This window comes from Loxodonta africana, chromosome 6, assembly GCF_030014295.1.
Source record: "Loxodonta africana isolate mLoxAfr1 chromosome 6, mLoxAfr1.hap2, whole genome shotgun sequence".
In the NCBI taxonomy this organism is placed as follows: domain Eukaryota; kingdom Metazoa; phylum Chordata; class Mammalia; order Proboscidea; family Elephantidae; genus Loxodonta; species Loxodonta africana.
The window spans coordinates 55,630,984-55,646,515 of record NC_087347.1 but is presented as its reverse complement, the minus strand read 5'-3'; the positions used below and the strand labels follow the sequence as shown (position 1 = coordinate 55,646,515).

The 15,532-nt window shown below is 43.0% G+C and overlaps 1 protein-coding gene across 1 annotated transcript in view; it reads right to left on the bottom strand.

The window, feature by feature from the left end:
* STAT1 (signal transducer and activator of transcription 1) overlaps positions 1-15,532 on the bottom strand; it is a 69,297-nt gene that overhangs the window by 26,242 nt on the left and 27,523 nt on the right. Inside the window, exons 15-20 of the mRNA XM_010602672.3 lie at positions 7,891-7,974; positions 7,340-7,438; positions 6,573-6,708; positions 4,040-4,089; positions 2,961-3,055; positions 1,704-1,849 (exon numbers count right to left, since the gene is read on the bottom strand). Of these exons, the coding sequence (XP_010600974.1) occupies positions 1,704-1,849; positions 2,961-3,055; positions 4,040-4,089; positions 6,573-6,708; positions 7,340-7,438; positions 7,891-7,974 (610 nt within the window). The remainder of the gene's footprint in view (positions 1-1,703; positions 1,850-2,960; positions 3,056-4,039; positions 4,090-6,572; positions 6,709-7,339; positions 7,439-7,890; positions 7,975-15,532) is intronic.

The window sequence follows — 15,532 nt, the reverse complement described above, 5'->3', positions numbered from 1 at the left end:
AAATTAGTTTTTTACATTCTGTATCTGATAATTCCAAGATTGTATCTTCATTTGGGAAAGATTTTGATTCTTTTGTTTGGGGGGTTGGACAAGCTGTCATGGTCTGCTTCTTTAAGTGGTTTGATATGGATTGTTGTCTCCGAGCCATCACTGGGAAACTAGTTTTTCCAGAAAATCCACTGCGTCCAGTCCAAATCCCTGTGGGACGGTTCCCCGGCTCGGACGCTGCTCTTTCTGCTCCAAGACCAGTCACTGCCTCCTGGGGACTTCTCCTACCGGGTGCATCCCACGCCGCCCGTGGAACCGGCTGGTCCCCCTCCCGGGGTTAGTTCAGGGGGGTGGAGCCGCTCTCTGTGCTTGTGCCGTACCTGACTGGTACGCTGGCTCCAGGCTCTGGAAACAATCGCTGCTTCCCCGTATTAGTTCGTTCTCCATCTCTAAATCTGTGTCTGTTGTTCAGGGTTCGTAGATTGTTATGTATGTGATCGATTCACTTGTTTTTCCGTGTCTTTGTTGTAAGAGGGATCCGAGGTAGCGTCTGCCTAGTCCGCCATCTTCTCGCTTTGAGTCTTAATCGACTCGATGGCAGTGGGTTTGGTTTTGGGTTTTTGGGGGAGCTTTTAAAGACCTATTGTCCAGGCCAGACCCTGAACCAATTGGATCAGAATCTCTACAGATGGGGCCCAGGCATCAGCATTTGTTAAAGCTCACCAGATGACTTCACCGTGCAGATTAAAGTGAGACAAAATGGAAGAATTTGTGACCTTGTCTTAAAAACCACCATTCCCACTTATGTCTCAGACATGGATTCATAAATGTTTATGGTGATTTATTAAGTCCTATCTGGGAGCCTCAGATGAAGGTAAACAATTTTATGTCAAATACTCATTTGTATGGGCTGATTTGTGGAGAGGAAGGATTTTCACAAACAGGTGCAGGACCCCCCCCACCACCGCCCCATGTGCACTCCCACCCTCACCTACGCCTCTGTTCTAGGACCGCTCCACCCATGTGAACGTTTTAAAGTGTCCTGAAGGCCAAAAAGTGTTCAAATCTCGAAAGAATTAACCTTTAAATGATGGAATTTCAGAGCAGCACAGGAAGACATTTGGGGCAAAAAGGGCCTTCCGGATACTCTCTAGTCCTTCTAGACCCCAAGGACCACTTTCTCAACTGATGCACGAAGCAGTCTCAGACTTCCTCCAGCCGGCTACTGAACACTGACTGGCAAAATAAGGTTCCCTCGGCATCCCACCGCAGTTCAGTCTCCAGTTGCCAACTTAAGCTCCTACCAGAACACAGGCAATCAATTTATAAATTACTTCACCTCACTCTTGTAAACCCACACACCTGTCTAATATGGGATTACCCTAAATGAATCTGGAAGTTTATACCTGTGGAAGATGTTTCCAAGAACTGGTCGCAAGTTACACTAAGTCAAATCCTTAATCTGTGGACAACTGGCCTGACAAAAAAGAAGGAAGAATTTGGCCTTGTCTTTTAAAAACCACCATTCCCACGTATGTTCCAGGTATGGATTCACAAATATTTACAGTGATTTATTAAGTCCTATCTGGGGGCCTCAGTTGAAAGTAAACATAATTTTATGTCAAATGCTCATCTGTCTGGGCTGATTTGTGGAGAGGATGGATTTTCACCAACGGGTGTGGAATCTCCGCATGCACACTCCTACCCTCACGTACCGCCTCCGTTCTGGGACCGCTCCACCCATGTGAACGTGATGGCCCCTTCCCGGCAGCTCTCGCTAAACCGTAGCAGGAACGTCCCAGGCTGCTGGTCCTTCAGCAGGGCGCGTTCTCGTTCCTTGCTGATGAAGCCCACGATACACCTGAACATTGAAAGACGACGGGCAGAGAGACTTTGTTCAGTCTAATTTTCATGTTAACTTACAGATCAAGAAAACAACTGATACTTAACAAGTGAACGTATGATAAAAACATAGAGATCGTTTTACATGCTTTAACATCTATTTAACTGACCCTCAAAGAAACACCTTCCTTATACATGTACGCTGAAGTCCAAGAGAAATTATAAAATGGTGCCAATACAGGGGCGGATTATCCAAACAGGCAAGGTAAACACAGTGCTTGCCCTGCTTACCAGATTACCTGCCGTGAACAATTTCACATTTTTTCACCACATCAAAAATTCTGCTTCTAAGTATGGCTGGCATCTTTCTTTCTCGTACCTTCCTACAGAATCATAGCCTCTTTTCAAATTAACAATCCCTAACAGGGGCAGATGACCCAGGAAGTGAGGCGTGCATGGGCTTACTTGTGCTCGCTTACTAGTCTACAGTGAACAATTTCACATGGGCATCACCACAAATCCAAGCAAAACTGTTCACTACAGATGATTTGGTAAGCAAGGTAAGCACCATGCTTACTTTGCCTATTGGATAATCCACCCCCGTGCAAATACGATACTGTGTAGACAGGTGCTCAATAACTACTTGCGAGATTAATAAACTACTTTTACATGCTGATGTTAAGGGCCATGAAAACGTCTGAATTTCATGCCTCCTTTTACACTGAAGAGGAGGGCTCACACAGTACATTCTCATGTTCTAGGACTTGTGATCAAGTGAAACTCTTTGTTGAAATATCAGTGGGCCCTGAGAAAAAGACAGAAACAATTTACCAAATTAAAAAGTTTATTGTTCTTCCTTCCTAAGGGCAATATAATAGATGCTTTTTGTAGAATGAATAAATGAATGCAGGAATGGTACCTGATTGTTTTGTGTTTTGAATTTAGCTTTGCAAATACATATATGTATACTAGGAAAGTACAGGCTTAATCTTATGCGGCTTCACCCTCCTGAAGCCTTGTGAAAGGCCAGCCTGTAAGAGCACATCTTGTCAAATACTGTCCCAGCCTTGCAGTAAAGGAGCTCGTGGTACAAATATTTTTTCAGAAGCATATCTATCAATGGCCCTTACCCATCATTCCAGAGAGAAAGCAGGTGTTTTTTAATGAGTTCAAGGATGCTTTCAATCCAAAGCCAGAACGGGAAATTTTTATCATTGATATTTTCCTGAAAGTATACAAACGCACACATTAGGTATAAAGAAACCCAAAATACTAGTGACTTTTACCATGCCTGCCCCCTCCCACCATCAGATTTTAATTTGCAAATACTCCTCCGCTGCTAAAGCCATAACCGTCTGGTACAGAGCTACAGCGAGCAGAGGCCAGGAGGACCACCACATGGACAGGGAACTCCAGCTCCTCCCTGCTCCTCAGCACTCAGATACCGAGCGCTCCATTTCCCTGGGCCAGGCTCTCTTCCCTCTCCAAACAGAAGGAAACCAGCTGGGGACTGACCCCCAGGTGAACCATGAAAACAAAAGCCCCCCTCATGCTAGTGAAATCCAAGTACAGTAAGCTCGTCTGTACTGTCTGTTGACCCCAAACCAGCGGCCGCTGAGTCGATTCTGACTCACAGCGACCCCCTGTGTGCAGAGTAGAACTGTACTCCACAGGACTTTCATGGCTGCGTCCTTCTGAAAGCAGATCACCAGTCCTTTCTTCTGAGTCGCCACTGGGTGGGTGGGTTTGAACTGCCAACCTTTTGGTTAGCAGCAGAGTACTTAACCATTTGCGCCACCCATGGACTCCTCTGGTGACCCCAGCAAAGTCTGATTATTTCCTCCAACTGGTCCCTTGAGCAGGCCCCCAGAACCTCCTCTGGTCAGTTAGGGTGCCCACTTGGCACAGAGAACACATTGACGTGGATCTGCTCAAAGTTCTGCCAGGCAAAGGGCCAATGTGAGCAAACAGAAGACGGGTTTTGGATATGAAAGAATGTTATCACCCAGGCAGGTGCTTCCTGTCAGACTCACACTTGGATTTCAACCTTCCGCCCTGAAGAAAAGTAAACAACTTGCCCGAGGGGTTCCTTGGGCGAGAGACAATCATGCCAAAATAAGCAAACAATGTAAATACCACAGTGCAAAATGAGTGCCTCAACAGAAAGGGAAAAGAACTCAGATTAGCATAAAACCCAGAAAGCACCCACCTTACAAAACCTCGTCCACGGAATAAGACCATCGGGACCAGCATTAGGACCTAAACAAATAAAAACAAGATTTTTCAGGAAACAGAAATTGATTCTGAAGCATTGGACTGATGGCTCTTGTATTTTCTCTCAAAGAACACTCAATAAAGGAAGGTTGTATATGCATGGCTGATATTCTCAGATACGTTAACATAAATTGAGCAATTACTATAAAAAAAAATTTTTTTTTTTTTAAATTACTATACATGGTATAAAAGGACATAATTAAAATAGTCTGAAAATGGATACAACAGCTTTGATTTAATGGCGCAAATGGTGGAGGGTATATTACTGGGCATCACAATATAAGCATTGTTAGGGAAAGAGGGAAACCCTACAGTCTCATTATCTGCTCTCTCCCTCTCCAGCTCCCTTTATCTCTTCCTCCTCTGAGAAGAGGCGTTCAGTCTTCTTAAAACTCCTCTTCACGTTACACTCCTTACCAAGACCATCAGCCAGCCTCACCTTCTGTGTTAAAACAAAGCCTGTCCTGCTAGGCTTTCCAGAGAAGCCTCAGTGTGGTCCCTTCCTAACCAGTATCATTTCCTTCTGCCTCCCTTTACTTCCTCCGCAGAGTCCTCTCTCCCAATGACCCTATAGAGTTTTTTTTCCAAGTTCAAACTAACACTAAGATCAACCCAAAGCCCACTGCTGTTGAGTCAGTTCCGACTCACAGCAACCCCACAGGACGGAGTAGAACTGCCCATAGGATTTGCAAGGAGTGGCTGGTGAATTCAAACTGCCAACTTTTGGTTAGCAGCCGAGCTCTTAACAACTGTGCCACCGGGGCTCCTACTCCCACAATAAAACCCGACTTTGTATAGGCGCGTCCCTCTACTGCCCTCCAGATAGAACATGGGCCATGGGGAGGAGGTGGTGGCTGATCCAAACAAAAAGTCAGGTGAGGAAATGAGAGAGGAAGCATGGGTGTTGGTAGCTGTGAAAATGAAAGCAGCCCAGGCTAGGAGAGGCAGTAAGCTCATTATCTGTTCTCTGAAGAGAACCACAAGTAAGCCATCACAGCAGAGGAGATACAAACCTGATATTCAGAGTATTTTTTTTTAACTCCCCAAATGAGGAAATGGAATAAATTGATTTTTCTACTTTTTATCAAACAGCACAAAATCCCCACTGAGGCAGCTACATGGCCAAGAGAAGGCACTGCTGAGAGCCCTTTGGTTCGGAAGGAATCTATCGATGTTTGAGGTAGGGTCAATCCTCATTGTTTGTGGACTCTGTGTTTGCCAATTCTCTTACTCTGTAAAATGTATTTCTAACTCCAAAATCAATACTCATAGCACTTTTGTGGTCTTTCTTGGACATGCACAGAGCAGGGAAAAACCTGAGTTGCCCAATACATGCATTCCCAGCTAAGCTGGCACAAAGTGACACTCTACCTTCTTGTTTCCATTCTCATACTGTAAATGAGTACTCTTTACGTAGTCTATTTGTTGTTGTCAGGTGCCACTGAGTCAATACCGACTCATAGGGCACCCATGTGACACAGCAGAACTGCTCCACGGGGTTTTCTTGGCTGTAATCTTTACGGAAGCAGATCACCAGCTCTTTCTCCCATGAAGCCTGTCACTAGTGGGTTTGAAGCGCCAACCTTCCAGTTAGCAGCTGAGCACTTAACTGCCGTACCACCAGGGCTCCTTGTAGTCTATTTAGTGCCACTTTTTATTGTTGTTGGTGATGATTTTGCCATGTAAAATGGCCCCCAAGCATAGCAATAAAGTGCTGGCTAGTGTTCCTAAGCATAAGTATGCAGTGATGTCTTAGGGAGGAAATATGTGTCTTAGATAAGCTTCATTTGGGCATGAGTTATAGTGCTATTGGCCATGACTTCAATGTTAATGAATGAACAATACATAGTAGATACAGCACCTTTAAACACACATAAAACGAGGTTATGTACTGATTGACTGTTGTGACCAGAGGCTTGCAGGAACTTAACGGCCTATGTCCTCTAGCAGCAATGGTTCAGTATTCACTAATTCAGTGTTTGTGGTTTTACAGAACTAATGTAACAAGAATTGACTATACACATAGTCCTGCTGTACAGAAGGCATATCTGGATAAAAAGCTGTCTTTTACAGAAACTTTTAGAGAAAACAGTTCAGATCCTCCCATTCACTGAAGATCTAATATAGAGATTAGATTTGCTTGATGCGGGAGCCCTTACGGAAGAGCCCTGGGTTTTTGCACTGCAGCAGGCAGTCCCTGGGCCTTATTCTTACCAAAAGAGGGACTTTTTTTTACTCCATAATTTCCAAGGAACTTATTCTAGCCACGATATATTTTACTTAATTAAAAAAAATTTTCCACTAAGAATTCTTCTGATGTTAATATTAGGCAATGTGGACATAAGTCACTTAAATCTTTTATAAAAGGTGAGGTATAATTCTCACTTAGCCACAGTAAACCACAGGTTGGAAGTATAGTTTTATGAATTTCATTTTTTATATGTATGAAAAAATTAATATGCTCATACCAAGAAGCTTCTCTCCCAACATGTTCAGCTGGTCCACACTGAGACCTCTTTTGGTGACAGAAGAAAACTGCCAACTCAGCACCTCTGAAAGCTGCGCCCATTGGGCACATGGTGGGTTCAGGAAGAAGGACAGATTCTAAAGAGAAAACATTCAAAAGCTAAGAGCCACTGAAGAGCCATCAGTCACAAGCTAGACGCTTAAAACATGGGCTATCCTAAAGTTGAATCCTCGTCTGTATGACACAGAAGAGTTTTCACAAGAGCCACTGAAGGGCCATCAGTCACAAGCTAGACACTTAAAACATGGGCTATCCTAAAGTTGAATCCTCGTCTGTATGACACAGAAGAGTTTTCACAATAGGGGAAGAGAAATCATTAGCCAAGAAGAGCATTTTTATAGGTTTATTGTTGATTTCTATAGGTTTATTGTTAGCTGACTATCCAAATTCTAAGAACGGGGCATGCTTACTTTGTAGACATAACTCATTAAAAAAAAAGAATGGCAATAAAGAACCTCTTCCACAATAAAGGCTATATAAAATCATCTATCACCTGGGCTTATTCACACAGAAAGAAATGCAAATTCTCATCTCTAAAATATATGCATGCTCAGCTCTTCCATAATTACTCTAGATCATTAGCAGTATCACATGAGTTATATCATTTATCCCTCAACACTGGCCTTTAGGGGCTATTTCAGACATGTGGGAGCTAGAGCAGGGGTCTTTGGTTAACCCCTAATGTGAAACCAGATGTGTTTTGCATACCCTGGGTTCTGCCACCAGCATGTTGTACCACAGGATGGAGGCCCAACCACTTGGGAGCTGGCTGACGTTGGAGATCACCACAACAGGCAGAGAGGTCGTCTAAAAAAGGACAGAAACCTTGAAAGCATCTGAACCACAGAAATATGACATGCAGAGAATTGCTTAGCCTCAAAAATAAGCAGGGGATTGTTGGTAAGTTTGCATGTGTTCTATATTTGAAAATTAGAGATGCAGAGTTATGCTCTTTTGTTCGTAGTTCAATTTATATTTGACTTACCTTTTTAGTTAAAAAATTAGTGTTAATGCCCAGTATAAAACGTTAACACAGGATATCCCATCTGGAACATTTAGCTTACAGAGTCTGAAGGTTAATTCAATTCTCTAGCTTCCTGAGCCATTAAATTAGTGCAAAGGTAGTATTAGCTGTAAAAAACCATCTTTTTTAGCAATTAGGTAAATATCACTAAAACGAAAATGGAGAAAATAAAAATATACATAGCAGTTAGAAGTAAAAAAAAAGGTTTCCTGCTTCTGAAGCATGTGAGTCTTACCTCAAGGTCAATTACCAAGCCCGGCTGGCACAACTGGGTTTCAAAGCTAAAGGAATGAAGCTCTTCAGTAACGATGAGAGGGCCCTTAAAATAGAAAAGTAAAAAAAAAGGTAATGAAACAATTCACTCACTGGGTCCTGCAACTTTCAAAAGCCTAACTGCAAGAGCTCGGAGAGATCCTGAACCCCATGAGCTTCAGCTCCGAAGACTACAGTGTTTAATAATCTATCCAGATTTGCGAATTGGCTCGACGACCCTGGGTTTATCCAGATTTGCAGTCCCTGGGTGGTACAAATGGTTAACTTGCTCGACTGCTGACTGAGAGGTTGGAGGTCTGAGTTCGCCCAGAGGCACCCGAGGAGAAAGGCCTGATGACCTACTTCTGAAAAAAATTAGGCAGTGAAAGCCCTATGGAGCCTAGCTCTACTCTGACACACATGGGATCGCCAGGGGTCAGAGTCAACTGCACGGCAACTAGTGATCAGTACCCGGATTTAACTACTGTGAATATCTCAGTGTGCTGTCATGGAAAGACTTGTGGAACTACAGTAAAAGAATGAAAAGCCAATAGGGAAACAGCAATATTTAATTGGGTTACTCATAACCTTAGGCTCCCTGGCCCTCAGCTTCCATCTGTTCATCCATGCCCACCCAGGCACAGGCTGTGAACCTCACCCAGGCTGGGGAGTGGGAAGTGCACACGTGTTTCAGCTGTCATCCTGTCCCCAAAATCCCAAACCCATTGCCATCAAGTCGATTTCGACTCACAGCGACCCTACAAGACAGAACAGAACTGCCCCACAGCGTTTCCAAGGCTACATATCTATACAGGAGCAGACTACCACATCTTTCTGCCACATTCTTTGCCAGGAGGGCTAAGTCACATAAGCCCGGTGGTTGTAAAATGCCTTAGTTTGGGTAGATATGTTTTGTTTCCAAAGAGCCTTCACACACATTAGATCATGTGAGCACCACAACAATTTAGGGCTAGGGTGGTGCAATGGCTGTTCCGGTTTATAGGAGAAGAAACTAAATGCCAGGGAGGTCGCAGAAATAGTTAAGGTGCAAATCAGGGCTAGAAAGCATAGAGCATCTAGCCATCCTGCCATTCCACACAGCCTCCACTCGGAAATTTTGTCCTTTGTCCACTTTTCATTTTTTAATGTTATCATAAACATGTTGTTCGGTGCCGTCAAGTCGGTTCTGACTCATAGTGACCCTATGTACAACAGAAGGAAACACTGTCTAGTCCTGCACCATCCTCACAACCGTTGCTATGCTTCAGCCCACTGTTGCGGCCACTGCATCAATCTATTTCGTGGAGGATCTTCCTCTTTTTCGCTGACCCTCTACGAAGCATGATGTCCTTCTCCAGGGACTGGTCCCTCCTGATAACGTGTCCAAAGTATATGAGACAAAGACTCGTCATCCTTGCTTCTAAGGAGCATTCTGTTCATTCTTCTGGCAGTGTGTGGTGTATTCAATATTTTTGGCCAATACCATACACCACGGGCATTAATTCTTCTTCAGTCTTCCTTATTCATTGTCCAGCTTTTACAGGCACAGGAAGTGACAGAAAATACCATGGGTCAGGCACACCTTAGTGATCAAAGTGACATCTTTGCTTTCTAACACTTTTAAGAGGTCTTTTGCAGCAGATTTGCCCAATGCAACATGTCATTTGATTTCTTGACTGCTGCTTCTATGGGCAATGACTGTGCATCCAAGTAAAATGAAATCCTTGACAACTTCAGTGTTTTCACTATTTATCATGATGTTGCTTATCGGTCCAGTTGTGAGGAGTTTTGTTTTATGTTAAAGTGTAATTCATACCGAAAGCTGTCGTCTTTGGTCTTCATCAATAAGTGCTTCAAGTCCTCCTAACTTTCAGCAGGCAAGGTTGTGTCATCCACATATCGCGGGTTGTTAATGAGTCTTCTTCCAATCCTGATGTGGCATTCTTCAGAAAGTCTAGCTTCTCTGATAATTTGCTTAGCATACAGACTGAGTAAGTATGGTGAAAAGACACAACCCAGACACACACCTTTCCTGATTTTAACCACACAATATCCCCTTGTTCTGTTTGAAAGACTGCCTCTTGGTCTACGTACAGGTTCCTCATGAGAACAATTAAGTGTTCTGGAATTCCCATTCTTTGTAATGTTATCAATAATTTCTTATGATCCACATAGTCTAATGCATAGTCAATGAAACACAGGTAAAAATCTTTCCGATGTTCTCTGCTTTCAGCCAAGATCTATCTGACATCAGTAATGATATCCCTCATTCCACAATCTCTTTTGAATCCACCTTGAATTTCTGGCAGTTTCCTGTTGATGTACTGCTGCTACTTTTGAATGATCTTCAGCCAACTTTAACTTGTATGTGATATTAATGATATTATTTGATAATCCCCACATTCTTTGGAATGGGCACAAATATGGATCTCATCCAGTCAGTTGGCCAGGTAGCTGTCTTCCAAATTTCTTGGCATAGAGGAGTGAGCATATCCAGCACTGCATCCATTTGTTGAAACATCTCAATTGGCATTCTGCCAGTTCCTGGAGTCTTGACATCCTAAGCATTAGTGAGCTGAAATGAACTGGTACTGGCCATTGTGAATGGGACAATCATATGGTCTACTATGCTGGGAATGACAAATTGAAGAGGAATAGCGTCACATTCATCATTTAAAAGAACATTTCAAGATCTATCCTGAAGTACAATGCTGTCAGTGACAGGATAATATTCATACGCCTACAATCAAGACCAGTTTGTACGATTATTACTCAAATTTATGCACCAATCACTAAGGCCAAAGATGAAGAAATTGAAGACTTTCACCATCTTCTGCAGCCTGAAATTGATCAAACATGCAATCAAGATGCATTGATAATTACTGGTGATCGGAATGCGAAAACTGGAAACAAATGAGAAAGATCAGTAGTTGGAAAATAGTACCTTGGTGATACAAATGATGACGGAAATCACATGACAGAATTTTGCAAGACCAACAACTTTTTCACTGCAAATACCTTTTTTCAACAACATAAACAGCAACTATACACACGGACCTTGCCAGACAGCACACACAGGAATCAAACTGACTACATCTGTGGAAAGAGACAATGGTGAAGCTCAACATCATCACTTGAAACAAGGCTGGGGCTGACTTGCTTGTATACAAACTCAAGCTGAAGATGAAGAAAATTAAAACAAGTCCATGAGAGCCAAAATACAACCTTAAGTACATCCAGTTGAACTTAGAGACCATCTCAAAATCAGACTTGGCTCACTGAACACTAACGACCCAGGACCAGAGGAGTGGTGGGATACCATCAAGGAGATTAAAAACACAGGAAAGAAAGAAAAGACCAAAACAGATGTCAGAAGAGACTCTGAAACTTGCTCTTGAAAGCAGAGTAGCTAAAGTGAACAGAAGAAATGATGAAATAAAAGAGCTGAACAGGAGAATTCAAAGGGCGGCTTGAGAAGACAAAGTAAAGTATTATAATGAAATGTACAAAGACCTGGAGATAGAAGACCAAAAGGGAAGAACATGCACAGCGTTTCTCAAGCTGAAAGAACTGAAGAAAAAATCCAAGCCTGAAGTGGTAATGCTGAAGGATTCTATGGGCAAAATATTAAACGATGCAGGAAGCATCAAAAGATGGAAGGAGAGGTCGGGGCCAAGATGGCTGACTAGGTAGACGCTACCTCAGATCCCTCTTGAAATAAAGACTCGGAAAAACAAGTGAATCGATCACATACATGACAATCTACGAACCCTGAACAACAAACACAGATTTAAAGAGTTGACCTGAGTGACAGAGACGGAGAACGAAGAACTACGGGGAAGCAGTGACTGTTTTCGGAGCCTGGAGGCAGCGTCCCAGTCAGGTAACCTTGGTGCCGGGATTAGGACTGGGCGCAGGGGAGCTGAACACGACATCTGTGACGGCGCAAACACGGGGCACAGCCCTAGCCCCCTGAACTGACCCCAGGAGGGGGCCCAGCTGGCTGGTCTGCGCAGGCAGCACAGCCACACAGCTTGTGGGAGGAGAAGTCCCCAGGAGGCAGTGACTGGTTTTAGAGCTGGGAGTGCAGCGTCCCAGCCGGGGAACCTTGGCGCCGGGCTTTGGACTGGGCACAGGGGAGCTGAATGCAGCATCTGGTCACGGCGCAAACACGGGGTGCAGCCCTACTCCCCTGATATAACCCCGGGACGGGGCCCAGCTGGTCTGCGGAGGTGGCGCGGCGACGCGGCGACGCAGCTGGTGGGATGAGAAGTCCCCGGGAGGCAGCGACTGATTTTGGAGCCAGAAGTGCAGCGTCCCAGCAGGGGAACCTTGACGTTGGGTTTTGGACTGGCAGCGGAGGATCTGACCGCGGCTTCAGCAGGCCAGACCCTCGGGGACAATCTCCACACAGCCAGCACACATAGGCGACACGCCCCTCGGGAATCTCAGATAAAATAGTCATCCCAAGCAAGATAAGCAACTTTGGCTATATTCCGGGGTGCTACTCTCTGCTGTTTTTCTGAACCCTCCCCTCCCCTTCCCAGGCGGCTTCATTAACACTGGAATTTCCTGAGCCAGAGGGAGAACGGCTCCGGCTCCGCAACTTTGCTTTTCCCTTTTTTTTTTTTTTTTTGGTCTTTTCCTAACCCATTCTTCCGGCCTGAGAGAAGCAACCACAAAAAACCCAGGGACCAAAAATCCTTCCCTAATTGGACTAAAAACACAGAACTGGCTCCAGCCAAGCATATGTGATCCAAATCTTGGGCTTTCATCCTTACAGGGAACAAGGTGGCTGTTATAATGCAAAGGCAGTTCTGATAGGGATCTGACTGCGTCTTTTTTAGCGGATTTACTAGAAAAACAAGTTTCCCAGGTCTGATATTTCTGCTTATTCAACAGAGCCCTAACTGACCCACAACAAGGAACTGAGGGCTGAAGCTCCCCCCAGACCACCTAGCCTCTTGCCTTAGGGGTCTAAGGAGGGTGACACCCACCAATCAGTAGAGGTACTTGCATTGGGGGCCAAAGGTACAGCTGCAGAGCCCTCCCACCAAGGTGCTATAGGAATAGAGGCACACCTACCTCACTGACACTTGGGGGAAGCCTGTCAGCATCCTGCCCCCCCTGAAGTGTGAACCCCAGCTGCTATTAGAATCTAGTGCACACAACTATCACCACTACTTCTCGAGGTGGATAGGTGTTAGGGTGCAGCACACACTTGATGACCCAAAATTCAGATTCTACTCAAGAATAGTGAATAGACTCAGGCATATATATCTGGCAACAGCCCAAACCAGCTGGTAATAGGTCATAAGTAAGTCAAGGGCTACAACAAACAAGACAGCACAATCTAGTAGCCCATCGACGTATATTGAAAGAAAACAAAACGAGATAAGACTCAGTGAGCAAATACAGAATAAATCACTACTATATCTTACTGATGGCTTGCAGACAGCAGTTGATATCAAACCACATAAAGAAGCAGACCATGACAGCTTCTACAACCCCCCAAACAAAAGAATCAAAATCTTTCCTAAATGAAGATACAATCCTGGGATTATCAGATACAGAATATAAAAAATTAATTTACAGAATGCTTCAAGATATCAGGGATGACCTCAGAAATGAAATAAGGCAAACTGCAGAAAAAGCCAAGGAACACACTGATAAAACTGTTGAAGAACTCAAAAAGATTATTCAAGAACATAGTGGAAAAATTAATAAGTTGCAAGAATCCATAGAGAGACAGCATGCAGAATTCCAAAAGATTAACAATAAAATTACAGAATTAGACAACACAATACGAAGTCAGAGGAGCAGACTCGAGCAATTAGAATGCAGAGTGGGAAATCTGGAGGACCAGGGAATTAACACCAACATAGCTGGAAAAAAATCAGATAAAAGAATTTAAAAAAATGAAGAAACCCTAAGAATCATGTGGGACTCTATCAAGAAGGATAACTTGTGTGTGATTGGAGTCCCAGAACAGGGAGGGGGGACAGAAAACACAGAGAAAATAGTTGAAGATCTCCTGACAGAAAACTTCCCTGACATCATGAAAGACGAAAGGATATCTACTTAAGATGCTCATCGAACTCCATTTAAGATTGATCCAAAAAGAAAAACACCAAGACATATTACCATCAAACTTGCCAAAACCAAAGATAAAGAGAAAATTTTAAAAGCAGCCAGGGATAAAAGAAAGGTCTCCTACAAGGGAGAATCAATAAGAATAAGTTCAGACTACTCAGCAGAAACCATGCAGGCAAGAAGTCAATGGGATGACATATACAGAGCACTGAAGGAGAAAAACTGCCAGCCAAGGATCATATATCCAACAAAACTCTCTCTGAAATATGAAGGCGAAATTAAGATATTTACAGATAAACACAAGCTTAGAGAATTTTCAAAAACCAAACCAAAGCTACAAGAAATACTAAAGGAAATTGTTTGGTCAGAAAACCAATAATATCAGACACCAGCACAACACAAGGTCACAGAACAGAACATCCTGATATCAACTCAAATAGGGAAATCACAAAAACAAATTAAGATTAATTAAAAAAAAAAAAAAAGCTCAAAACAGGGAATCACTGAAGTCAATATGTAAAAGATCACAATAATCAAAAAGAGGGACTAAATACAGGTGGCATTGAACTGCCATAGGGAGAGGGATACAAGGCGATATAGGACAATACAAGTTAGGTTTTTACTTAGAAAAATAGGGGTAAATATTAAGGTAACCACAAAGTGGTATAACAACTCCATAACTCAAAATAAAAACCAAGAAAAACGTAACGACTCAACAAACATAAAGTCAAATACTATGAAAATGAGGATCTCACAATTTACAAACAAAAACGTCTCAGCACAAAAAAGTAAGTGGAAAAATCAAATTGTCAACAACACACATAAAAAGGCATCAAAATGACAACACTAAACACCTACTTATCTATAATTACGCTGAATGTAAATGGACTAAATGTAGACAGAGAGTCTCGGACTGGATAAAGAAACACGATCCGTCTATATGCTGCCTACAAGAGACACACCTTAGACTTAGAGCCACAAACAAACTAAAACTCAAAGGATGGAAAAAATATATCAAGCAAACAATAAGCAAAAAAGAAGAGGAGTCGCAATATTAATTTCTGACAAAACAGACTTTAAACTTAAATCCACCACAAAGGATAAAGAAGGACAGTACATAATGATAAAAGGGACAATTGATCAGGAAGATATAACCATATTAAATATTTATGCACCCAATGACAGGGCTGCAAGATACATAAATCAAATTTTAACAGAACTGAAAAGTGAGATAGACACCTCCACAATTATAGTAGGAGACTTCAACACACCACTTTCGGAGAAGGACAGGACATCCAGTAAGAAGCTCAATAGAGACACGGAAGACCTAATTATAACAATCAAACAACTTGACCTCATTGACTTATACAGAACACTCCACGCAACTGCTGCAAAGTATACCTTTTTTTCTAGCGCACATGGAACATTCTCTAGAATAGACCACATATTAGGTCATAAAACAAACCTTAGCAGAATCCAAAACATCGAAATATTACAAAGCATCTTCTCAGACCACAAGGCAATAAAACTAG